Source organism: Pogoniulus pusillus, chromosome 21, assembly GCF_015220805.1.
Source record: "Pogoniulus pusillus isolate bPogPus1 chromosome 21, bPogPus1.pri, whole genome shotgun sequence".
Lineage (NCBI taxonomy): Eukaryota > Metazoa > Chordata > Aves > Piciformes > Lybiidae > Pogoniulus > Pogoniulus pusillus.
Window position 1 is genome coordinate 16,624,997 of NC_087284.1, and position 25,531 is coordinate 16,650,527.

Consider the following 25,531-nt stretch of genomic DNA (forward strand, 5'->3'; position numbering starts at 1 on the left):
TAACTCAAAGAACTTCATGGACAATGCCTTTGGATTTCAACTGCTATGTCAAGCAAGATTTATTACACAGAACTGCTGTATGCAAAAGGACTATACCCCTACAACCTTGAGTTGTAGCTGATGTATTTTATAACAGCTTGTATCCTTGGCAACTAGCAGTGTGAAAGAAAAATGCTAGAATCACCGGAGTAACCATGGAGATCAAAACAAAGTTTATGGATACTTGGATAATGTAACCTACTTACATGACATAAAAAATACTTGATGTTTAATACCTGGAGACATTAGCTTGAAATTAATCATTTGGAATGAGTTTTGACTTATCCTTATGAAGCATAAAGCAAAATGCTATATGCAAAGCACAATAAAGAAAAGTGAACTGTCTCTCTTCTCTGCAGCCTTTTTCTTTCTGATGAGATCAAGCAATAAGAATTCTGTAGTTCTGTATGTGTATCCTCTAGCAGCAGGGCATTTAACTGAGAGGAGATCTCATCAATGTGCATAAACATCTGAGGGGTGGGTGCTAAGTGGATGAGGCCAATCTCTTTTCAGTGGTCCGCAGCAGTAAGACAAGGAGCAATTGCTACAAACTTGAACATAGAAGGTTTCACCTCAACCTGAGGAGAAACTTCTTTACAGTGAGGGTGATGGAGCACTGGACAGACAGCCCAGGGGGGTTGTGGAATCTTCTTTGGAGACTTTGAAAAACTGCCTGGATCCACCAAGCAGTTCTGGCTGTCATTCAGATCTCTCTCCTAACCACTCTCAGCTGTGGCATTTCTATCCCTTCTTCACACAGCAGCACATACAGATGTATTCTATCACAGCCCCTCTCCTAACCCTCACGATTAAAGCCCTGATCCAGGTGTAGTCTTGCACTTAGTCCCAGCCTGCAACACTTAGACCTGGATCCAGTTTAGCCCTTGAGTAAGTCCTTGAATTACAGCTAGGCACAGACCTTCCTTATCTAAGGCCTTTGGCATCCCTTTGCCTTCCTCTCACAAATACATAAATAAGCAAGTACACCCCTATAGAGGCTACTGGCCTAATTCAGACGGCTAGGTGTGCGAGGCAAAGAGGGGCCCATCCCCTGTGGCCTCCACTTCGGCAGCAGTAACGACTCTTCACGCTCTGGGGGCGTTTTCTGTCAGCTGCGCCACGAGAGGGAGGCAGAGTCCGAAAGTCACCGGCGAGGCGAGGCCTATGGAGATGCGAAGGAAGGAGTGAAGGGGCCGTAAGAGCTCTTGGGCCGTGGCCATTTCGTCCGGAGGGGCTGTGCTGCGTCTCTCGGAGACTCGCCGCAACTGCGGGGCAAAGATCGGGGCGCGGCTGAGGTGGGGCCGAGCCTCCGCCCTCCCTGTAACGCACAGCAACCCTTCCGGGGAAAGGGCAGGGCTGTGGCCGGAACGGAGCGCCGCGCCCGGAGGGGTGAGTGCCGCAGCGCAGCTCTCTCGGAGGCCTTCTCTTCCACGGCGAGCTTTCGCTTGTGTTGGTTTTAAGGAACAAACGGCTGCGTGATCTTGCTTTTGCTACGTTTTCCCCCTCTTCTGTGGTGCAGTTTCTGCTTCTTGTCAGCCGGAGTTTCGGTAGTGCCTAGGGAATGTTTTGATGCGTAGGAGTGGGGCACTGCGGAAATGGCTGCGGTTTAACGTTTTTGATGGTGCCATGCTCAGTGCGGGGACGGAGTGGAGACTTCTCGCCCCGGGGGAGTGTCAGACCCTTGGCTCCTTGCGTCTGCCTGGCTGGGACAGGGTGAGCTCTTGGCGGGCTCTTCCGTGCCCCTCCGCTCCTGGTGAATCGCACAGGGCCGAGAGCCGCTAGTGGTGAGCAGGCGTGGGGCTGCATCAAGCGGCAGCACCTGGAGCCGTGTGATGTGAGGAGCCGTTACTTGGAGCTACCAGTAAGCTCACTGCAGATGTTTTGACACCACTCCCACCTCTCTAGAACTTGAATTAAGCTCTTTTCCCTTAAGAAAGCTTGCATTGGTTCAGAGGGTGGGAGAAGGGATGTCTGAGCTGCAGGCGCGGTTTTCTCTGCGGAGATGGACACTCCCAGCGCTGATCCCGCTGAGTTCTCCCTCTGGCTGCGCCTTTAGCAGTCGGCCTGTGACTCTGGGCGCACAGGTGGCGACGTGTCCGCAAACACTGAGCAACGATCTACACGATGGTTTTGGTGGGATGTGTTTCTTGACTGGAGGAAAGCTGTACCCTGCTTTGGCCCGCTTCCCCCGTGCCACAGCCCTCAGCTGGGAGAGGCACCGTAGTGTGTGTCTGATGATTAGATAGCAGCCGTTCTGTCCATAAAGACTGCACTAAAGAATAAGATTCTATGATTCTATAATGAGAATGTATGCTTTAAATTCATAGTGGTAGGACCGCACAGGGTTGGAGCATCAGAAATCTCATCTATCAGCTGCAGAACCTATGGGGAGCCCAGAGTCAGCCACGAATTGCTATCTCTGATCATTGAGGGTTGTGCAGCAAACACTGCACATCTGGCTGACAAATAACGTGCTTATATCATATGGCTTTTGTTCCTTAAAGGATGAGAATGGTGTTAGTAGTTCTATTGTTATTCCTGAACTGCAGGGAAGGCATTTCGAGCCGGACAGATAGGTCTGCTAGCTGCTGAGATACTACCGTTTGGTTAAAGCCAAATGGTATGAGTTACCTCCTTTTTCCTGTAAATTCTTGCCTGCCATGGAGGTCCTACAAAAACTTTGTAGATAATAACTGCTTGCTGCTAACACTAGTCCTGTTCATTTTGACCTCCAGGTCAAAAATCCTTGTTGCTGGCAATCTGCAGATATTGGTACTGTAGGGAATTGTAGTCAGTATAGCAAACTAAAATTGAATATGCTAAGTGCCACCTACTTATGCTGTAAATGTCATGACTGATTTCAGCAGAACTGGAAGATTCTTCTATCTAAGCTTGCTTTTTTCCTTTCCCTCCATTCTAATTATGGGATAGAAGAAATAAAAGTTCAGTAAAGCTACTAGCAAGACATTTTCTTAGGTGAAACATCATGCATGCAGAAACTTGTTTTTCCCACCTATCTGTTTCAGATAATGAATCAGTATGAATTGTGTTTGTTTCCTAGCAATATATCAAGGCACTGCCTTAAGGAAGGAACAAAACATAGAAACTTTCTACTAGCCAACAGTTTACAATGTCTGGTGATAGTTACTCATCTGTGGTTAACTCATCTTTTTCAGTATTTCTTGTTCCTTTTACAGCTGTGTGGTTTAATCTCAGGTTAACCTCCCTACACAGTTGATGTGTGTAGAGTATGACAGGTATCCAGTTACATGTGTTGAAGTGGGCAGTACTATAAGGTTGTCTATAAGCTGGTTTATTGTGTGTGTTTCTGGAATTTGAGGGTTTTTTCCTTTTCTACTACAGGAGGAAATGACAGTAACTTGTCACACTGACCAAGTAACCTTGTTTCCCTTTTCTTTTTAATCTCATATGTCAAGTTGTTCTGCTGACTTTACCAAACTAGCTGTCAGCTTTAAAACACAGTGTGCACACACTTAAGTAAGTTGAAGATAATACTGAAGATATACAGACTTAGGGAAGGTAAGTGTTGACAGTTCTTCCATTCTGATGCCTTTTTGCTCTGGTTTAACTGTAAAGGCAAATAGTTGTCTTTGTGGAGTCCTAGAACAGTATTTTGTTTATCTTACCTCAAAAGATGTAACATTTTTTTATTACATATAGACTCTAATAACATCAGTGAGAGATGATGTCTCTGTTACAGGTTTGGGATTGAAATGCAAAAAGCAACAATCATAGAATCAGTCAGTATTGAAAGGGACCACAAGGAGCATCTAGTTCCAACACCCCTGCCATGGGCAGGGATACCCTACCCTAGATCAGGCTGGCCACAAACTCATCCAGCCTGGCCTTAAACACCTCCAGGGATGGGGCCTCAACCACCTCCCTGGGCAACCCATTCCAGGCTCTCACCACTCTCATGGTGAACTTCTTTCTCACATCCAATCTGAATCTCCCCACTTCCAGCTTTGCTCCATTCCCCCTAGTCCTGTTGCTACCTGATAGCCTAAGTCCCTTCTCAGCTTTTTTGTAAGCTCCCTTCAGATACTGATCACAATAATTCCCTACAAAGTGGCTAGTATGAGATTAAAGGTGATTGATTCACCAAACCAGTTTTTCAGTGAGTTGGTTAATTTCCCAGCCTAATTATGATGCATAGCTTGTATTGGGAAATGTAAAAGCAGAAATAACTTGATCATTTTCCATTGAAATAAATTCAAGCCATTCTCTTTTTGTCTTTTATCTTCCAGGCTCTAAACCATGGATAGCCTCTATGAAGCAAATACCACTTTTGCACTCGACCTCTTAAGAAACCTGTGTGAGAACAAGAGCAGGCAGAACGTTTTCTTTTCTCCTTTTAGTATTTCTTCTGCTTTGTCTATGATTTTGCTGGGCTGCAGAGGTAACACTGAAGCACAAATAGCAAAGGTATGTCTGAGTTAATTAACATACTGAATTTGATGGGGCCATATGAAAAACAAATCTGTGTTAGTCTGTGGTCTGAACTAATGCTGAGCTACTAGAACCGTTCTGGTTTTGGAGAGCAGAGGTCTTCCTTCAGCACATACGTAAGCAGTACTGGTTTTACTGGTTTTATAGGGACAACTTCCTTCAGTATGAAAGAGGCACCTGTATTTTTTTGTTGTTTGGGCTTTCTGGATTTTTTTGAGATGGAGAGATCTTCCTACAAAAGGTACTTGCTTGGGGGTTTTGTAGGTTCGATGAATCTCTAGCAATACAAAATAGTTTCTTCTGCCGTCATCTTTGGGCTTAATGCCAGGCTGTACATGCTTCCAAAATGTAGCCAGGCACACACACACACACAAAAGGTTAAAAAATCTGCCTCGTGTGCATGTCAGAATGGTAGCTGCATTTAGTTGGTTTAGTTCTTTTAAATTTACTTGGGTGGCAAATACCACTTGATGTATTTTTACGTGTGCAACTGACAGCATTCACTGCCTGCTCAGTCATTTGTCAGGATGCTTGCCTCTTCTGCCTAGTGGAGAAGGAGTATAAACACATCTCTAGGAGTTTCTCCAAAGTGGTATTACATTACTGCCATACATGGAGAATCAAAAGCTGCCTGGACACAGTCCTGGGGGTGGCCCTGTTGAAAAGGGGGATTGTACAAGATAACGTCCAGAGATCTCTTCCAACCTCAAGCATTCTGTGATCCTCTAATGCTCAGCTCAAGTGAGGGAAATTCAGTGCTGCTGACTCTTTTTCCCCCATTACTTGTGCAGCATCTCCCTAGGTGCATCATATGTGACTTGTGTGATAAGCTCCAGATGGGAGGGGTGATGAAAAATCTTTGGGCTTTAAGTCACATTTTTAAAACTCAAAAGTCATTAAAATAAGACTGAATTGTGCTGAAGCAAGTGTGTTTAGAGAAGGCAGGGACTCTGCTGAGATGTTTGTCTTCTACAGGTGCTTTCTCTGGACAAAGCTGAGGATGCTCACAATAAGTATCAGTCACTTCTTGCCATAATTAACAATCCCAACACCAAATACATTCTGAGAACTGCTAACCGACTTTATGGAGAAAAGACATTTGAGTTTCTCTCAGTAAGTAACTATTGAATTTGTGGTATTCTTTATTATAATCTACTTGCCATCTATTTCCTTTGGAAGTCATCAGGCTTTAGGAAGCACTTTCCAAATTTGATAGGCTGAGAGCTCTGACTACAAAGTAGATCATGCCAGAGGCTGGTACTTGACTTCAGTGAAGGAGCTCCTTTTAGATAACTTACAATTTGAATACTCTTCTGGTGCAAAGCATTATAAAATCCATCAGACTCTTCAGAGTTCCATGATAAATTAATATTTTTGGCTGTGGGACTAGTGCTTGACATATCTCTTTTCCACTGATGGTGTGTAAATACAATTAAAAAAGTGTTGGTATTGCTTTTAAGCATGGTCAGTATTTTGTGTTTCCTCTTAGCTCTTAAATCCAGAGACTACACTGAGGAGTACATAACACTTAGATTTTCTGCTAAGGAAAATCCTAAATAAGGGTAATAGGTATTATGTTTTACATGTTCCTGTAGCTGCTTCCCTAGAAGCAAGATGGAAGTGATATTCAGTGATCCTTTTTATGAAGAATGCCTGTCTAGTCGATCAAACTTACATGGATTGTATTCATACACTTTGCATCTATGTAATAAGGATCTAACTATGTTAAGTCTGAGAGAAGGTGGTGTCATAGTTTGGGTCCATGAGCTACCCAGGACTGGATGACAGAGGTGACTCTTGCTCCTTTTAGAGAGTAAGAATGAAAGTGCTGCACTCTGATTGGAAGTTTAAAGAGAGATACTATTTACTAGTGCATGTATGCAAAAGACAATCAGGTAGAATGGATACATCCACGAGCTAAGCCAAGTCTATCAGACTAAATCCATCTAGGATTCTCCACCCATTCCACCCTCGACAGGCCTGACAGTAGGCCATGGCTGCCCTCCCTTCATCTCCATCTGTGGCCTACAAGGCCTCAGCAGGCTGCATGATGAAGCTCAAAGTTTCCTGCCATCTAGTAGCCATCTCCCCCACACAAACCATGAGATGATAAGGGACATGTGCTCTTCCTGGAGAGAGATGTGAAGGGAGGAGAAGAGAAGATAAAGAGAGTGAGATTGGCCAGGCACTGGCTTATAAGCTGTGATACTGAGAAACAATGGGATAACAACATTACAACATCCTGGGATGGATCTTGGTTGCTGTAGTTTTCTTAGGGGAACCTGGGACGCTTCAAACTACAACAGGTGTATATTCTGTTTTTCCCTAAGAAAAAATAGTTTGCCTTTTGAATGAAACCTTTTCTATTAGTCCGAGAGGTTTTGCAATAAAATTCACGTAGAAAGAAGCTTACTAAATCATACATTCTCTCACTGATGGAAAAAACCCTCTAAAGTAGCCACACCATTTGTCAATTAAATTATATAGACCTGTGGGGCATGCTTAATAAGTTGTTTGACTTACTAGCACACACTACACAACTCCTAGTTCAAGTAGGTTTTCTAGAACCTAGGAAGAATCTCTTAGACAAAACTTGAATGGCTCTATATGATGCAAGATGAAAGTGGGCAGATTTCCTTAGTGTATCTAAGAATCATCTGTGAGTGAATGAGAGTAAAATATGAAAAGCTGTTGTGAATGTCTGTGTTAGTCATTTATAGAGTCGAGTCAGAAACTCTACCATGCTGGACTAGAGCAGACTGACTTTGTGAATGCCTGGGAGGAGTCTGCAAAACAGATAAATGCCTGGGTGGAGGAAAAGACTGAAGGTGAGTGTTGCAAAATGCCCTACTGATTTAATGACAGCCAGAGCTTGAATAGACAACTATTTCAGCATATAATACTATGGGTTTGAACATGCAAAGCACTGAGCTCTTGCTCCGTTTGGTACATAATTCTCTTCTCTAATGTGTATTAATTACAGAGCAGATATTCTATTAGATAAAATTAACAGTTGGGCATGTATCTAGTTCTTGTGGTTTTTTAATTTTTCTATGCATCATAAAGGTAAAATCCAGAACCTGTTGGCAAAGGGGATGCTGGATTCGCAGACCAGGCTTGTGTTGGTGAATGCCATCTATTTCAAAGGCAGATGGGAAAAGGAGTTCAGCAAAGAGAAAACAGTAGAAATGCCATTCCACATCAGCGAGGTATGATGTGCTGAAGTGTTAACAATACTCTGAAATAAAAAAAACAGAATCATTTGAGCTTGGCTGTCTTGGATGGGTTGTGTGGAATGCCTTATACCCTCTCTTTTCAATATGAACACTGGTCTCTGCTGTTGCACATAACTACTAGAAACTTTACTATAACAATTAAGAGACAGAACGAAAGGGACTTTTTTCCATTCACCCTCATGTTTGAGGGAAATAGTGCTCTACATAGCTACAGTACTTAAAACAGAATGGCAGGGAAGAAAATAGTTGAGCAAAGCTGGTAGGTTGAGAGTTGTAAACAATTTCACACAGGTCAGTGGATTGATTTCAGTGTAAAACTACTATGGATAAGAAATGAAATTTTCCTTTAGAATGTAGGTGGAAATTTCTGTGTGTAAGTCTTCTTCAGTCCGTGCTTTCTTGCAGCATTTCTACCATTGAGCTGGTTCAAAATAAATAGGGGAAAGCTCCCAAATAAATGTCCTTGGAGACCTCCATGCCATACATTTTTGTGTTTAGATGAGTGCTATTGAACAAGACTTGGCTGCTGTCACTAGCAAGACATGACTGCTCCTCAGCATCATCCCAGGCTCTATGTATGCCTCCAAATGCCACTGACAAAAACTGGTAACATGACTTCATTAACTTCCTTGATCCTGCTTGAAAAGAACATCATACAAAACTGAATCCCTCATGCTGGGCTTCCCCAGTGGTGAAATTGCTAATGCCACATTGCAACTAGGGAATGTTCCTGCTCACACCATGCTGCTCGCTACAGCACTTCAGAAGCTACTAGACTGATTTGGTACTTGGCACTTTGCACTATCACTGTTTTGGAATGTGTTGAAAATGCCAGCAAAGTATCCAGACTTGCTATTCCATTTTCTTTGCATTGGACCAGCCAAAACCTAGCATCATGTTTTAAGATACAATATAGTGCTGATGAATAATTTGCCTTTTGACTTGTGATGGAATATTGTGTAATGCTACCACATGTGGAACATTTGCATCCATTTCCTACAAAGATGTCACAGAAAGCCCAAGCAGAACTTTTTCCTTCCTGAGGCAGCAGATTCAGTGATGTTTCTGTATTGGATACTGTGCTGTGGCAAGCTCTTAATGCTCCTGGGATAAAGTCCAGCCTAGCTCTGAATTATCTCTTGTTTGTAAATACAGAGTATTTTGTAGCTGTTTTTTTGTTGGTGTGTTTGGGATTTTTGTTTTGGTTAGCTGGTATTTTGTTGTATTTTGGCTTTGGTGTTTTTTAAACACTGGAGTGTTTGGTAGAAAACACTTGTGTGAAATTCCTTATACTCCTCCTCTCAATATGAACACTCTGTTTAGTTTCTGCAACTTTTCAGATAATTTACTAGAAACTTATATTGGAGAAGGTGGTAAGATGTAAGGATGGGGAATGCTGCCTTGGATCACCCAAGGAACTTGCTTTTAGATCTGCAGATCTCATCCTCTGAAAAATGAAATGGCTTTCATCCTACTACAGACCAGTGTCTGATGAGCTGCAGAAGCATGTAAGTAGGCTCAAAGGAGCAACTGGAACTTGCCTGTGTAACTTGAACTTTTGAGCCACAAGTGGTTGCATCTGATAAGGAGGAAAATAAGGATGTAAACAGTGGTAGCTGATGCTCTGTGTGAAAATGGAAGGAGACTGCAGAGAATTAAATTAAGATGAAGAAATCTTTTGTATCTATGTGACTTTTCAAGAATTCAAAATAATGCTCTCACTTTCCTGGCATTTTTAGTATCATTTAAAAATATTTGAATACCTCTTTATTACAGCACTTGGAGCCACATGGGCTAAAAGTGAAAACATCTACACTGAAATTATTTTGTCTTCATTTAAAACAAGAAACGCAGGCTCTGCTTCTTACTAGCTCTGTTTAAAGCTTGACACTTGTTCTTAGGAGAGCAAATATTTGTCCTGGCTTCTTTATCTTAAAGGAAACTTCACAGACATTTCTGCCTTAGTAATTAAAATCTAAATCTTGGTGGTCCTTCTTCCATAAGAAGACAGTAGTGGGACTGTACTCTCTGGTGTGTTTACTTCTCTTTAGAATTTGACTAAAGAGCCTCAAGTGACTGCATGCCTGCTTCATATTTTGAGACCAGCATAGTGACTTGGTGCTAACTCTTGATCTCCCTTTTCAGAATGAGACCAAACCTGTGCAGATGATGAGGAAGAAGGACAAATTTAACATGACCTATATTGGTGACTTCGAAACCAAAATCCTTGAGCTCCCTTATGTTGGTAATGAACTCAGCATGATCATCCTGCTCCCCAATGCAATTCAGGGTGGATTCACTGGCTTAGAACGTGTAAGTTTTTAAGCTAAATGTCTCCTCCAGGATACATAGTTTGACAGTGCATGTAGACCTAGAGTTCTGCTCCAGGGTGACTATTTCACTCATGCTCAGCACCAGCTGAAGTGTCCCATGCTTCCCTGTCCCAGGTGACTAGTGTGCCTTTTGTCATTATTGGCCAAGCTGTATGCTCTCCTCTTAGCCAGAGGCTCAGAAAGATGACTTGACCCTCTTCAGGAACAGAGGTTAGCTGTGGTTATGGTGAGCATCACATGTGGTGAGAGGGGACTTGGGAGAGCTTTTAGGATATCCTGTGTCTTGTCCCATAGATCTGTTCTGAAAAGCTGGCAGATTGTCTCTGGCCCACCACTTGGAAACAAGATCATAGGGAATAAGAATCACAGAATAGTAGGGTTTGGAAAGGACCTCAAGATCATCTAGTCTGAATCCCATGCCAGAGCAGGTTGCACGGGATGGTGTCCAGGTGGGTTTTGAGTAAGTCCAGAAATGGAAAGTCGATCACCTTTCTGGACAGCTTGTTTCAGTGCTCTGTCACTCTCGACATAAAGGAGTTCCTCCTCATGTTTAGATGGAACTTCCTGTGTTCAAGTTTGGGACTGTTACCGCTTGTCCTGTCACTGGGCACCACGCTGGGATCACAGAGATCAGCCTCTGAGGTCAGTGTCCAGAGCCTAACAGTCCCCAGAGCGGCAGTGCTCAGTGGATGTGGTATTTTTTTCCCTGAAGCCAGGATACACTTGGCGAGTGGAGTGACCCCCTCACCAAGGCAGCCACTTTATGAGAGCTGGGTGGAGCTGCAGCCTCAGTGGGCCATTTAAATGCTTCAGGAGCACCCCACCAAACAAGGTTAAACAGGAAGGGTCGTGGTGAGACGTCTGGGTGTGCCGTGGAAGCTTGTGGGATTAGTCACACGGGCAGGAACAGCTGTGGTTGCAAACCATGCAAAAGCTGTTATCAAAAGAAACGTAGTGACCCAGCCAATGGTTCCACATGGACAGGTAGGAGTCCAGGACCCTGGCTGCAGGAGTGCCAAAGCCTTTTACTTGCAATGGTGGACTACAGAGACAACACCTCTTCATTGTGAGTGGATAAAGGACCTGTTCAGCCTGGTGACTGAGCTGAAAGAGGAAGTCCAAAGGCTCAGGAATGTAAGGGTGTGTGAGAGGCACAGAGACTGGTGGAGCCAGTCCCAACAGAAATGGGAGCACCTAGCATCAGAGGTCTTACTGCAGTCCAAGAGGCCTTCCAGCCATAAACCCACATTTTCCACAAGGAAGAAGATAAGAGTTGTAGTTGTCAGAGACTTGCTTCTAAAGGGAACGGAGGGCTCAGTGTGCCAGGTTAGCCCTCATCATAGGGAAGTCTGTAGTCTTCCTGCAGCCAGAGCCAGGGATGTCACTAGGAAACTTGCCAGCATGGTGCAGTCATCACACTTCCCCACTACTGATCTCTCAGGCAGGTGGGGAGGAAGCTGCATCCTGTAGTCTGAGGGGAAAGAAGAGAGACTTCAAGGCTTTCACATCGTTGGTGAGCAAGGGGGAGCAAGTAATTTTATCTTCCTTCCAGTTGCAGGCCATGACACAGGACGGAATAGAAGGATCCAGTACGGAAATACTTGGCTCTGAGACTGGTGCTACAGGCAGGGCTTTGGGTTCTTTGGCAATGGCTGGTTTTATAAGACACCATGGCTGATGATAATGCATGAGAAAGTCTTATCTGGCAGGGGGAAGAGGGTTCTAGGACAAGAACAAGCAGAGTTCCTTCATAGAACTTTAGATTCAGAGGGGAATGGGGTTGTAGCTGGGCTTGCACTAGTGGGGCAGTGTTCTAGTATTAATGAGGACCAGAAGGCCTCCCACCCCACCTTGCTCTCTGAAATGCCTGCACACCAAAGCATGCAAAATGAGGAATAAACAGGAGGAATTAGAAATTCATGCATGGCCATGGGGTTAGGATCTGCAGTTCCAGAGACAGGGTGGGACAGCTCTCATGACTGGAATGTGGTCATGGATGGCCATGTCTTTTTTAGAAAAGACAGGTCAACAAGGCAAGTTGGTGGAGCTGCTCTTTACATGAAAGAGCAACCAGAACGTGGTGAGTTCTGCCCAGGGGTGGATGAGAAGCAGTTTGAGAGTTTGTGGATGTGAATTAAGGGGCAGGCTAACATGGGCGATACTTCTGTGGGTTTCTGTTAAAAGTCACACAATCAGGACAAGGAAGTTGATAAGGCCTTCTGCAGGCAGCTGATAGCAGCCTCACAATTACAGCCTCTGATTCCAATGGGGGGTGTTTAGCTACCCAGATACTGGCTGGAATGACTACTCAGCCAGCCACAGTCCAGGAGATTCCTGCAGTGCATTGATGATAACTTCTTGATGCAAATGGTGGATGAGTCAACTCTAAGAGCTGCTGGATCTTGCACTCGCTAACAAGGAGGGTCAGGTTGATGTGGTGAAGGTTAAGGGCAGCCTTGTCTGTAGCAGCTGTGAGATGGTGTTCAGGATTTTGTGCAGTAGAAACAGAATACCAAGCAGGTTAATAACCCTGGACTTCAGCAGGGTGAACTTTAGCCTTTTCAAGTAGTTGCCCACTGCTGAATGAGGTGGGTGCCCTGGTGGCAGAGGACACAAGGCAGAGGTACTGAATGCCTTTGTTGTCTCTGTCTGTACTACTGGAGACTGTCTTCAGGAGCCCCAGACCCCTAAGGTCCCTGTCACGATAATGGAGGAGCTTGCCTTGGTTGATGAGGCCTGGTTAGGCATCAGTTCAGCAGTCTGGACATCTAAAATCCATAGGTCCTGATGGGATGCACCCATGGGTGCTGAGTACTCTGGCAGAAGTCACTGCTAGGCCACTTTCCATCATCTTTGGTAAGTCATGGGGAGCAGGAGGGGTGCCTGAGGACTGGAGGAAAGCAAGTATCACTCTAGTCTTTAAAAATGGCAAGAGGGAAGACCTGGGTAACTATAGACTGGTCAGCCTCACCTTGATCCTTGGAAGGGCAGTGGAGCAACTTAGTCCTAGTGCTGTCTCTAGGCATATCAAGGACAAGAAGGTCACTGGGAGTAGTCAGTTTTACCAAGGAGAAGTCATGTTTGACCAACCTGATAGCCTTTTATGAGGACATAACCAGGTGGGCAGACTATGCTAGAGCAGTGGATGTGGTTTATCGTGATTTCAGTAAAGCATTTGACACAGTCTCCCACAGAACCCTTGCAGCTAAACTAAGAATATGTGGTCTGGATGATTGCATATTGAGGTGGACTATAAACTGGTTGAAGGAAAAAAGAGAGTTGTGATCATGGGACAGAGTTTAGTTGGAGGCCTGTAACTAGTGGAGTCCCTCAGGGACTAGTACTGGGACCAGTACTACTCAATATATTCATCAATGACCTGGATGAGGGAACAAGAGTGCATTGTCAGCACTGTACTGATGACACAACACTGGGTGGAGTGGCTGCCACACCTGAAGGCTGTGCTGCCATTCAGTGAGATTTAGGTTGGAGACTTGGGAAGGGAGAAATTGAATGAAGTTCAACAAGGACAAGTGTAGAGTCTTGCACCTGGGAAAGAACAACCTCATGTACCAGTATAGGCTGGGGACTGATCTTTTGCAAAGCAGTGAAGGGGAAAGGGACCTAAGGATCCTGGTAGACAGAAGGATGACCATGAGCCAGCAATGTGCCCTTGTGGCCAAGAAAGCCAGTGCCATTCTGGAGTATATTAGCAGGCTAGCAGGTCGAGAGAGGTTCTCCTACCCCTCTACTCAGCCTTGGTGAGGCTGCATCTGGAATATTGTGTCCAATTCAACAAGGACAAGGAACTGCTTGGAAGTCCAGCACAGAGCCACAAAGATCATTAGTGAAAGGGAACACAGCCATTGTGAAGAAAGGCTCTGGGAGCCGTGTTTCTGTAACTTGCAGGAGACTGAGTGGTGACCTCACTCTTGTTTCTAAGCATGCAAAGAGTGAGTGTTGGGAGATCAGAGCCAGGCTCTCTTCTCAGTGATGTCCAGTGACAGTGCAAGCTGGCATACAGCAGGTTCCACATGAACACAAGGAAAATCTCTTCCACTCTGAGGGTGACAGAACACTGGAACAGGCTGCCCAGAGAGTTTGTGGAGTCTCCTCTGGAGACTTTCCAAACCTGCCTGGGTGCATTCCTGTGTGACCTATTCTAGGTGATTCTGCTCTGGCAAGGGGGTTGAACTTGATGATCTCTCAAGGTCCCTTCTAACCCCTAACATTCTGTGATTTAGTGACTGTGAGAAAAGAATGTAGTGTAGGATCTTTTCTGTTGTGGAAAGACAAGTTTTGGTTATTTTGTGCTCTGGACAAGGAATTTATCACTAAGGGCATTGTGGCTGCAAAGGGCACTGTGATCATACTCTTTTTTGTCGGCCTGCCAACCTGAAGGAGGATCCTTTGGTTAAGAGACAGGAGAGCTGAGTTTGCTTTCCTTATGACCTTGTTGCCAGTTCTTTGCCTTTGCTTCCCATACTTAAAAATGTTACACACCCAATTAACACATTTTATAAAAGCAAACTTTACATGGAAAGGACTGATCTTTGCTGTATCTACCAGGAAACATATGGGAGAGATCTCAGCTGGGACTGTAGTCTCTAGGGAGAAGCCACTGCTGACTTGAGACACTCTAGACACAGGAAAAAAGATGCACTTTATGCACTATGTATAGGAGTCTCTGCTTTTGGCTGTGTAAAATTGGCTGTCTTATGTTTTCTGTAGCTGGAAAGAGAACTTACATATGAGAAGCTGATAGATTGGATCAATCCTGAAATGATGGACTGTACGGAGGTGAGGGTGTCTTTACCCAAATTTAAGCTGGAAGAAGATTATGAGCTGAAGCCACTTCTGACTAGCATGGGAATGCCAGATGCATTTGACTTGGGCAAGGCAGACTTCTCAGGAATGTCAGCTGGCAATGAGCTGGTGCTTTCCAAAGTGATTCACAAGTCCTTTGTGGAAGTCAACGAAGAAGGCACTGAAGCGGCAGCTGCCACAGCAGGACTGATGATGAAGCGCTGTGCCATGATCACTCCAGACTTCAATGCTGATCATCCCTTCCTCTTCGTCATCCGGCACAACAAAACTTCAAGCATTCTGTTCTGTGGCAGATTTTGCTCTCCCTGAAAGGGCAGAGGAGCCACCATTACACAGTCACTTCCTTCTTCTTTAAAATAAGGCTATCCTTTTGCACTGTCTCTTCCAGCTCTGCCTGAATCCACTTCTGTGCTCTTCAGTTGAGGCTTGTATAAGAGTAACCCAGCTACTTCCACATACACAGCAACTGCCTCTTAGAAGAATTCGTGCCTTGGGTGCAGAGTTCTCCAGCTCCCTGTTGACATGAGACACTCCCACCTGCTCAGAGAAGGCTTCATCTCTTATTACAGTTCCCCTTGCAGGTTCCCTTTTTGTGGCCACCATTTAGCACAGAAAGAATTCAATTTTGTTTCCAAGGAGGCTGAAGCACCTCTTTGGCTCCCCTCAGCCTTATTCCCTTCCCATGCCCTTTTCTTCCACACTCATACATTTAATGACTAAATGTATTCCCCAGAGATGGAAGCAGTCTCTAGCAGCCTGTTCCAAGTATTGCTAAGTGGCCTGAGTCAGCAGGGGCTTTATTGTTAATAACTGGACAAGCACTTAAGCAAGAACAGGAATAAAATGTGTCTTTGCATTAGATGTCCTTACAGGGTATTCATGGAGTGAGAAGCATGGTTTTATCTCCAGGAGGCACTAAGGGTTATTAGCTGTCACCCAGCTCTAGCCCTTTAACAAAGAATGTAATGGAAAAGCATATAGTGCCTATGCAATATTTGAATGACAAAGCCTTAATGGTTTAATCTTCTTATATTTTCCTGTTCTGAACACTTCAACTGAATAATACCAAAGATGGCTGAAATGTATTTCCTACTAGAGTGACTTATTTTGCTCTTCCTGAAATAAACTCGAAAAGCTGGAAGTGGTGTTGGGTGTGTTTTCTGTTATTGGCCCACAAGTTATGCCTTTAAAAGGAAGCTGCAGTGTGATGGAGGTTATTTCCTGAGAGAGTACCACTGGGGCCTATACAACTTAGTGGGACTTTATTTGTAAACGTGGGATTTCTGAACACTGCAAACCTGTGCCACCTACCTGGGTTCCCGTGGAGTTTGGCGTTGGCCTTGGAAAGGACTTGCAGCAGGGGGTCCTGAGCCAGGTGTTTGTTTCTGGGCAGCATGGCAATGCTACCTCTTGTGCTCAGCTCTGAATCACGGTTCGGTGGCCATGGTCCAAAGGGCGCCAGACTGCCTCATGCTGTCTCGGGTGAAGACAACGAAAGCGCGACTGGAAGAGGGGGAGGCAGTTGAGTCACCTTTAGCTGCAGTTAAAGCGGTACTGCTACACTTCCAAAGCCTGAGCAGGCAGCGTGCCTGGGCTGTCTGGTGGAGAAACACCCATGGGGTGGAACCAGAGAAAGCACTCGGTGCTCGTATTTCATATCACAGCAGAGAACTGTGAGCTACGCACAGGGCGCAAGCAGAGCAGCACCGCGGGAACACAGCCGCGCAGCCCCGGGCGGCTCTGGAGCAAATTCCCCTGAAACAGCACACGGCTCTCGCAGGAGAGGTTACGGTTTAACTGCGCCCCCGGCACCTCCTCCTCCCCGCTGGGACATTCACGCCTCTCCCTGGTACTCCGCTGCGGGTGTGCCCACAGGCATCCGCCCCTCTGGCCCGCCCCGAGCCCCGCCCCGGCGGGCCCTTGCCGTACCCGCGGGTGAGAGCCGCACTGCTTAGGGTCGGACCGCTTAGCAACGCACCGCATCGCTCCGCAGCGGACAGGCAGGTAGGCAGAGCCCAGACCCTCAGCGAGGGGCCGGAGGAAGGCGAGGTCCGCGGCGGGCCCGAGCCGTAGCCATGGGGCGGGGGCTGCAGAACGGCGTCTCACGGCGCAGCGCCTGCACAGCGGCGCGGTCTAATCGAAAGTAAAAGCTGACATTCGGCGCTTTTGTTTGTTTGGGTTTTTTTCGGTTGGATTTGTTTGGGCTTTGTGGTTTCTCGGCATAGAGCTGGATTAAAGACAGTGCAAAGGTGGGGGGCGCTCACCTGTCCGGCAGCGGCAGCAGAATGCGTTCCTTTGGCCTTGCTGTAGGAAGACCCCTTTGGAAATAAGCAGCTTTGGTGCGGGCTCCTCCAGGCGGCTGGCTTGGGACAGCAGCTGTAACTCGCTGGGCCGCTGGCCTGCTTGCTGACGGCAGATGGGCACATCCAGCTGCCTGAGGCAAGAACCAGGAGGCCGGCTGCAGGCAAGCAAAGAGAAGCAGGAATCAGAACTGGGCGAGCAGGAAAACATTTTTAGCATCAAGCAGTGCTTCTGACAGGCCTTGGGTGACATTGTGTACCTGACCCAGACCTTGCCCCTTCCATCCCACTTCTGGGACCTCTCAGGAGCATCTGTCCCAAAGGAATTTGTGTTCTGGGTGCAGCATCAGCCCTGAGGCTCTGTGTGCTGTGCTCCTCAATTTAGCCTTTCTGGCTAACAAAATCCCGGGCTCTGGCCCTGCATTTAGGGCTGCTCAGCCTGGCTGGGATTCTGTGCCAGGCTGCAGCATGCCAGAACCTTGCTGGCTGCTGAGACAGTGGTGCCGAAGGTAGCAGTGAGCCTCAGCCTTTGTCAGGAGTTTGACACCTGTGCTGTGAGGACAGGCAGCTTGCTGAAAGGTGTCTGCATCTCCCTGAACAGTTACTGTCAGGGTCCTCTATGGAGAAGTCCGGCAGAAAAGTGGAGGGGAAAGCTGTGCTGGGCACCCTGGGGTGTGCTGGTCTGTGAGCTCTGCCAGCACACCTACCTCCAATTTCAAGTCAGAAGGAAAGCTTCTTTAAAAAACAATGCCTTTAAAGTTAGTGTGATGGGGGAGGTCGAGAGATGCAATTTACGTTGGAAAGAATACTTCTTTTTCACTGTGACTGACTGTTTCATGTGAAGACGTTGCACTGGCAATGGAATTCTTGCTGTCTCTCTACCCAGCTGCACTCAGATTGATCCTATTCACTCTCGGTCACACAGGCTTATGTCTTCCTGAAGTCCTGAACTGACCAATGTATTTTTCAGCTGTAATCATGGAGAACCTGAGTAATGCCAACAGCAGATTTGCACTTGACCTGTTCAGAAGGTTTAATGAGACCAACCCAACAGGAAACCTCTTCTACTCTCCTCTCAGCGTTTCTGCTGCTCTGGCCATGGTCCTTTTAGGGGCCAAAGGTAACACCGAGTCACAGATGCTGAAGGTTAGTCAAAAGAAATGAAAACTCACTTTTGCACATTAAAAGTTGTTATGTTTTAGAGAAGGGAAAATGGAAGGAGGATGTTAATTTTATGTGCTCAAAAGGAGATTTCCATCATGCACAGTGAGGCTTCCTCAGGCTTCTTTCTGCAGTTGCCTTCTGCCTGCTCTGCTCCAGAGGCCTCTGCCCATATTTGTGCTGGGCACTGTTTCTCAATTATTTTCACTTGCTAATCCTTTCAGTAGGAAACTAAGTTAATTGATTTGTCAGTCTCCCATCTAAAATGATGGGAGTTTCCAGCAGCCAAAGCTTTACTAGTTTCTGTGAGACGTTCTGATAAAGGAACCATTGTTTTGTAATACCAGGTCACCAGTGTCATACTTGTTGCTAATATGATGTATCTTTTAAAGGAACACAGTAGTCATCTACAGTTTTAAAGCACAACCACTGTGATAATCCATGATGATGGTACCTAAGTATTTGCATCTTAGTTGCAGCTATCTTGAAGGAGCTGAGTCCAGGTGCTTATTTTCACCATAGCCTTAGGTAGTTAAGTAGCATAGTTTGAAAACCCTCATTAGACGTTGCACAAGTGGTGAAGACAGGAGTGTGTCCTGAAGCTTCCTCTGTGGAGGGCCCTTGGTCACTTATTGTTTCCTTTTGTTAGGTTCATGCAGAAAGGTGTTGTAAGACTTCCCATTGCAGTCACCATCACATATTTGTCTATGAATAATTTCACCTTTGTATCCTGGACTATATGAGGAGTGGTTGACTGATCCTGTCCTTTCTGAATAAGACAATAAAATTATTTTCTCACTACTTGTACAAACAAACCTCGAACAGAAATCTCATGTAATTGTACTGACAGCCCCACCCAGGATAAACCTACTGACAGCACAAATCTTGCAAAAGGAACTCGGGGAGGGGGAAGGAGAGGGAGTGTTTCAACACAGTCACCTTCAATAATCCATGTTCCCATACCAAAATGCTTTGCTTAGGACAAGGTAAGTAATTAAGGAGGCAGTGATTGTTGACTGTTAAGGGCTCCATGCAAGCATACATAGAAATCTGTTTCTGTAAGCCTGTTTTAAGTTGCTTCTCTGAGGTTTGTGCTCTGTGATGTTTTTGTTCACATGTGCCTTAATATGGGCAGGCAGCAAGTCCTGAGCAAAAAAAGTAGTGAGATAAACCAAGGATTTTCCTTTTAATCCAGGGGGTGTTTCACAGCACTTCCCTACTGAGAAACACATGACTTCAGTTTGCATGGGGATGTCCTTGCTTTGGTCTGGCCTTCGTGTCTGTGAGGTCTGGCTGTTCCATCTGTGAGCCTTGACCAGCTCATTTGCCTTTTGGGAAAGAGAAATTGCACTAAAACATTTGTTTTTTAAGATGATGCTGGGTTTGCATATAGCCAAGCAGCTTTGTTTTCATACAACTGTAAAAGATAAATTGGTCTCAGATTTATTAAGAGCTCACCTAAGCTAGTTTTGATTTTATTCTCTGAAAAGAGAGGGTTATGACCAACAGCTTCAGCTATGAGTACATATAACCCAGGAGTTAACACAAGAGATGAATGTAGGCAGTACAGCACCAAGAAACAGTGCCATTCATTCTTGGAGGCTTACAGAAGCCTCTGAGCATCTTCCAGCCTCCTCTTCTTCAGCCTGCCTGCCTGCTGGATCAGACACACCCAAAGGAGCACCACATGTTAAGACAGTATTAGCAGCAGCTAATTTGCTTCTTTTCTTTCAGACACTTCATTTTGACAAAGTTGAAGATGTCCATTCAAGATTTCGGACTCTGACGATGGATGTGAACAGAAGCAATGCTCCCTACCTCTTGCGGCTTGCCAATCGGCTTTTTGGAGAGAAGACCTACAGCTTTTTGCCTGTACGTCGGTGTAGAGCCTGATGGCATGGTGAAGCCTAGTGGGCAAGGGCACCAGGCTTCACCAGATAGATACAGCATTTATAGATACCGTAGCATTCTGAGTATCTATAAAGTACAAACATTTCTAAGCATATTGCTACATGTTACTGTGCAGTCAGCGTTAAAGTGTTGTATACATGCACAGCTGTTGCTCTCACCTAAGAGCTCAACACACCAAAGTTTGTCCATTGCTTGTTTGGTTCTGCTGCTCTTTGGGCTCAAGGGAAGAATTACTTGTCTGTGTTCTTACTTCACAGAAACTGTCATAACTGCCCAGTCTGTCGCAAGCAGCTTTTTAGGATGCAACCAGCTGTGTCCATTGCAAGGAGCTTTTTAGGAGTTCCATTGCTCCAGCACCACATTCTTTAAACGGTTTTGAAAACACTGCATTTGTTTGACTAAACATCCTGCCTCTTCACTGGCGAGTTGTACCTTTGTAAGAGGTCTACCTTGGTTGCTTTTTTTATACCTCTTCAGCATATTTGGACACACAGCTGTATCCTAGCTGTGCTTGAGCCTGTTTCAGTAGTATAACAGGTAACTACTGCCATGACTGCAGTAAGCACCCTGACAGGTGTGTACGTGGCAGCTGTGATGTGAGGCTTACTCTGAGACAGAGAAAACCCAACAACCTCAGAAACACCCCAAGCAATGCTCTGTTAGAACCACACCTCAGAGCAGGTGATAATCTGTTTGGTGTGCACCTTATCTACATCCTAATGAGGTGTCTTCTTATCTGCATGCAATGAAAGTTCTTCTTATCATTCCCAAATCTAGGATTTCCTGACTAATACTCAGAAATTATACGGTGCTGACTTGGCCACAGTTGATTTTGGTCGGGCTTGTGATGAAGCCAGGACGGAAATTAACCAGTGGGTAGAGGAGAAAACTGAAGGTAAACCATTTTGATTAATTAGGTAGCTGGCAGTGTTTCATACTTTGAGAGCAGGAACTGATGTATTGTCTGCTGCCTTTAGAACACTATAACTTTACCCTGGGATATTTAGTTGGTGCACAGACAGAACCAGAAGATACTTAAGCAAGACACAAACAGTTCCCTAGCTCCTGAGACTTTGGTGTTTTGTGGTCAGGCTGATCAGTGCAAGAGAGATGGCAAAACACAGATTTATACTCTTCAGGTGCAGAATTTGTTTTAGTCAATCCAGGTCCATTTTCTATATATAGTTCTAAATCCAGTAATCCTGAATGTGACTGGTTTTTAGTTCTTCTATGATGGTTCATAGATGGCAGCTTAAGATAAAAGGATTGCAAATTATATCATCAGTTTATAATACAGTGTAAAAAGTTTGGTGAAGACACAGGTAGTGGAACAAACTTCATTAATGAGCTGGAGGTCTATAGCTGCAGTATTTCTACAGCATCAGTTTCTTCATGTGTGTTCAATATGCTGTCAACTTACTACAAGATTCTGTTTTGACTTTTGTTTTTCTGCCCTCTCTGAAGGTAAAATCCCTGATCTGCTGTCTGAAGGCTCAGTTAGTAGCATGACCAAGCTCGTACTGGTGAATGCTATTTATTTCAAAGGGAACTGGGCAGAGAAATTTGCAGAAGCTGACACCACTGACAAGCCATTTCGGTTGAATAAGGTAAGACAGCTGTATCTTGGGAGTATACACTAAATGAAAAGATCAAATATATAGGTGTTGGCATGTAAAATAGTAAAAAAACCCAAAGACAATCTATTCAGTCATCTGCTTCATGCTGAAGGGAGTTGATCTTTTTTGACTTTAAATGTTGTCTTTTGTTTGGCTAGAACAGTATCAAGGTGCAGGGTCTTGAATAAACATTCAGGTTTTGTGAGGATTGTGCTGTACAAGCCACAAGAGTACCAACTGTAGCAGAAACTCATGAAGTCAGCAGAAGCAGCTGTTATTACTGGTGCAGGCAGCTTTACAATCACCTGACACAATGGAGGAAGCAATTCTTACCTTACTTTTTGCCTATTGGTTTTAAAAATTCTCAGCTGTTACTTTTGGTACCTTTCATCCATCCAGAATGAAAGAAAGACAGTAAAAATGATGTATCAGAAAAAGAAATTCCATTTTGCATACATCCCTGAAGTGAAGATTCGTGTTCTAGAGCTGCCTTACGAGGAAGAAGAACTTAGTATGATCATCTTGTTACCTGATGACATTGAAGATGACTCCACTGGACTGCAGAAGGTGAACCACCTAAGTGAATTGCCTTTCAAAGTCTTTATCTTTTCAGCCTTGAAGTAGTGACACTGTTTTCCATTAAATGACCAGGATTCCATCAGCTTCTCAGTGGAGCTCTGGGCAACCTGATCTAATGGAGGCTGTTCCTGCTTGCTGCAGGGCAGGAGTTGAACCAGGCGACCTTTGGAGGTCCCTTCTGACCCAAACCACTGCATGATTCTTTATGCTCTTTGATAGACTTTTGTTGCTTTAAAGAATGACATGGTTTAGTTGCCATCAGCACATGATGTTTCCTTCTGTATGCTGCAGTAAAAGGCAAAACGTTTGTGTTGCTTTGCAAAGTAAAAACTGCACTGTCTCCGCTGAATTTTAGCAGCCTTTGTTTCAGCTGCATGGAGCTATGCAAGATACAGGCATAGACATATCTGTACAGTGCCCTATAAAAGCCATGGCAATGTTACTGAAGTATGTCCACGCTGGTGATATGCAGTGATCTCTTGTCTTTTTAATTCTAGCTGGAGAAGCAGCTTACCTTAGAGAAGCTCCAAGAATGGACATGTCCACAGCGTCTGTATTCCACTGATGTTCATGTGCATTTGCCAAAGTTCAAGCTAGAAGAAAGCTATGACCTTGGATCAGATTTAGCAGCTCTGGGCTTGTTGGACATATTTGAGAGTGGCAAGGCTGACTTGTCAGGAATGTCAGGGGCACGTGACCTCTTTATCTCTAAAATCGTCCACAAGGCTTTTGTAGAAGTGAATGAGGAAGGCACAGAAGCCGCTGCTGCCACTGCTGGCATTGCTATGCTCTGCATGGCTATAGAAGAGAATTTCAATGCTGACCATCCTTTCTTTTTCTTTATTCGCCACAACCCAACGCAGAGCATACTCTTCTTTGGCAGGTGCACTTCTCCATAAAAGACTCCTAGTCATTTGCACATCAGTTTCTGCTGCAGTCAGAGTTTCACTCCTGTAGAAAGTTAATGACTCGGTCTTGAGTTTCTGGTAGATTCTGCCTTTCCCATTTAAACAATCTCAGAGAAACTGAGGAGTGATTTATTTTTCTCTTGAGATGATTGACATTATCTCTACTAACTAGGCAAATCTTAACTGCAGGGAGAAGGAAGCTTGTGAAATTGCACTAGAAGAACTCCTGGCTCTTCCTTTCAAAGCACAGGCTCGCTATGTATACATCCCTGCATGGGTTTGTCTGTGTTGACACAGATTCTTGTTGTAATAACTTGTAATAATCCAGTCGCTCTTTATGCATGTGTACTAGGCTGTTCTTACAAAGGTCTTCCTCCACTGAAGTCCTGTTTTTCAAAGACACTGCAGTAAAATCCTTCTGGGCACCAAAAGGCATGTTTCTGAACAGCTGAGTTTACTCAGTTCTGTTGTTAAATAGAAGGTCAGAAGCCATTTGTTTAGAGATAGCTATTAATAGAAAAGGATTAAGCTATTTAAACAGAAGTATTTCCTTCTAATCATTAGCCAGAAAACTTGCAATACAGCTTCTGAATAAGGAGGAGAAGAAATACATAAAAACTATGTGGTATGTTTGAAGATTTTTAACATTTATAACCTGGAGCTATTCTAGTTAGTCAAAATAGCAAAATATACCAGGGCTTAGAGGTCTTAGGTGCTTGGAGCCGATGGGTGCCTTTCTGCATGATCAGAAGATTTTATTATAACATTCTGACCTGAACCTGGAGATCCTATAAAAAAGAGACTCCAGTTTCCCAGAGAATGACTGTGCATAATCTGCAGCAAATATCCAATGTGTCTTTTTATGCACAAGGATTCAGCATTTACTGTGCTGACATCCATTACATCTTTATACACAAACATGTACTGTACAACAGCCTGATGCCTGAGAACCTCTGTGATCACATACTGCTGGTGCTCTCAGTTTATTTCTGAAGCTTGTTTGTTTGCATTCTGTACATTTTAGGTACTGTAACTTTTACCTGTACAACCTCAGTTCTAAGCAGGGCAAAATAATTTCTATTATTTGCAAACTGTATAATAATTTTGTCTTTTAGCAACAAATAAAACTCTTCAACTTCTGGTCAAAATGGAAATTTCTGCACACAAATTTAGGATTTCAAAATACAAAACCAACTGTCCACCTGTGACATGGGTTAGGAACTCTCCCCTACCTCCCCTCCATTCCCCCCCTTTAAATTTCCAACTATATACACACCGGAAATAACACAGAAATCCAAACTCCCACCTGTACAAAGGAGCTGCTCAGAAGGGCTCAAAGCTACCCCCCACCCCTGCTCCTTTTTCTCCCTCTCTATCTTAGACAGGCAGACAATAATAAAAGCAAGCAAAGGTTATAAGCCATCAAAGCTTACCTGTTAGTTGTTAGCCAAGATCAGATAAGAGGTATTAGAGCAGATCAAAGGAGCAGTGAAAGGGAACAGCATCACAGACCAGAGATTAGATCCAGCAACACACAGCAAAGCGAGGGAAGATTGATTAGATTGGGACTTTGGATCCCTCAGCGAGCCAATGGATGATACAGACATCATCATTACTTTCTTTTCATAGCCAATGATCTAATTTCTCCAGTTAGCCTCAAACCAGCACAACCTGAAGGCTAGCTTCAGAGAAAAGCACTGATGCAGCAAGTGTGATCAGCTGTATGAAATCCTTGGCCTGTTCAGAGCAGGTAGAAATAGCAAAACCCAAATTCCTGAGTAGAAGAGGTGATGGTTATGAACCATCGACTTCCCTGCAAGTGTAATGATCAGAGCTAGAAGGCGCCTAAAGGAACAAGGAGTAACAGTTTACATGAAATGACATCACCACAGGCTTCCATTTTTTGCAGTATATAAAAGCTAACATCACCAAGAACAAGAATCTGAAATGTCTCACTACTAATTCCAAACCTGTCTTTACACTTCTCTGGTATTTTTCATCACTAAATCCCCTGCCTGGCATACTCCATAAGCATGCCCCAGGAATGTTCTCCAATATCTGACCCAAATACCAATGCTTTATGTCTTCCAAATACAAGTCCAGCAAAGCAAAATAAACCCATTTTTATTAGTCTTCAGTGTTGGTTAGTAA

At 44.6% G+C, this 25,531-nt stretch overlaps 2 protein-coding genes and 1 long non-coding RNA gene across 7 annotated transcripts; 2 read left to right on the forward strand and 1 right to left on the reverse strand.

Annotated features, from left to right (window-relative positions):
- Positions 1–1,100: 1,100 nt before the first annotated feature.
- LOC135184888 (serpin B6-like) lies at positions 1,101–16,046 on the forward strand. 4 transcript variants are annotated; one of them, XM_064161081.1, is made up of 8 exons: positions 1,101–1,428; positions 3,403–3,579; positions 4,308–4,485; positions 5,485–5,622; positions 7,220–7,337; positions 7,576–7,718; positions 9,891–10,058; positions 14,810–16,046. In XM_064161081.1, the coding sequence occupies exons 3-8, from the start codon at positions 4,318–4,320 to the stop codon at positions 15,212–15,214; spliced, it is 1,140 nt and encodes a 379-aa protein (XP_064017151.1). In that variant the 5' UTR covers positions 1,101–1,428; positions 3,403–3,579; positions 4,308–4,317; the 3' UTR covers positions 15,215–16,046. The 4 variants fall into 4 exon arrangements, with proteins under 4 accessions (XP_064017151.1, XP_064017152.1, XP_064017153.1 ...); XM_064161082.1 differs by having other exon boundaries at positions 3,477–3,579; XM_064161083.1 differs by lacking the exons at positions 1,101–1,428; positions 3,403–3,579; positions 4,308–4,485; positions 5,485–5,622; positions 7,220–7,337 and adding an exon at positions 9,175–9,253 and having other exon boundaries at positions 7,633–7,718.
- On the reverse strand, positions 7,668–20,286 carry LOC135184891 (uncharacterized). 2 transcript variants are annotated; one of them, XR_010306252.1, is made up of 3 exons: positions 17,170–20,286; positions 16,217–16,408; positions 7,668–7,747 (listed from the first exon to the last, which is right to left on the reverse strand). It is a non-coding gene; the product is annotated as an uncharacterized LOC135184891 (long non-coding RNA). The 2 variants fall into 2 exon arrangements; XR_010306251.1 differs by lacking the exon at positions 7,668–7,747 and having other exon boundaries at positions 16,151–16,408.
- On the forward strand, positions 16,829–24,528 carry LOC135184890 (leukocyte elastase inhibitor-like). The gene is made up of 7 exons (XM_064161085.1): positions 16,829–16,909; positions 18,176–18,351; positions 20,101–20,238; positions 21,055–21,172; positions 21,742–21,884; positions 22,293–22,460; positions 22,970–24,528. The coding sequence occupies exons 2-7, from the start codon at positions 18,184–18,186 to the stop codon at positions 23,369–23,371; spliced, it is 1,137 nt and encodes a 378-aa protein (XP_064017155.1). The 5' UTR covers positions 16,829–16,909; positions 18,176–18,183; the 3' UTR covers positions 23,372–24,528.
- Positions 24,529–25,531: the final 1,003 nt, after the last annotated feature.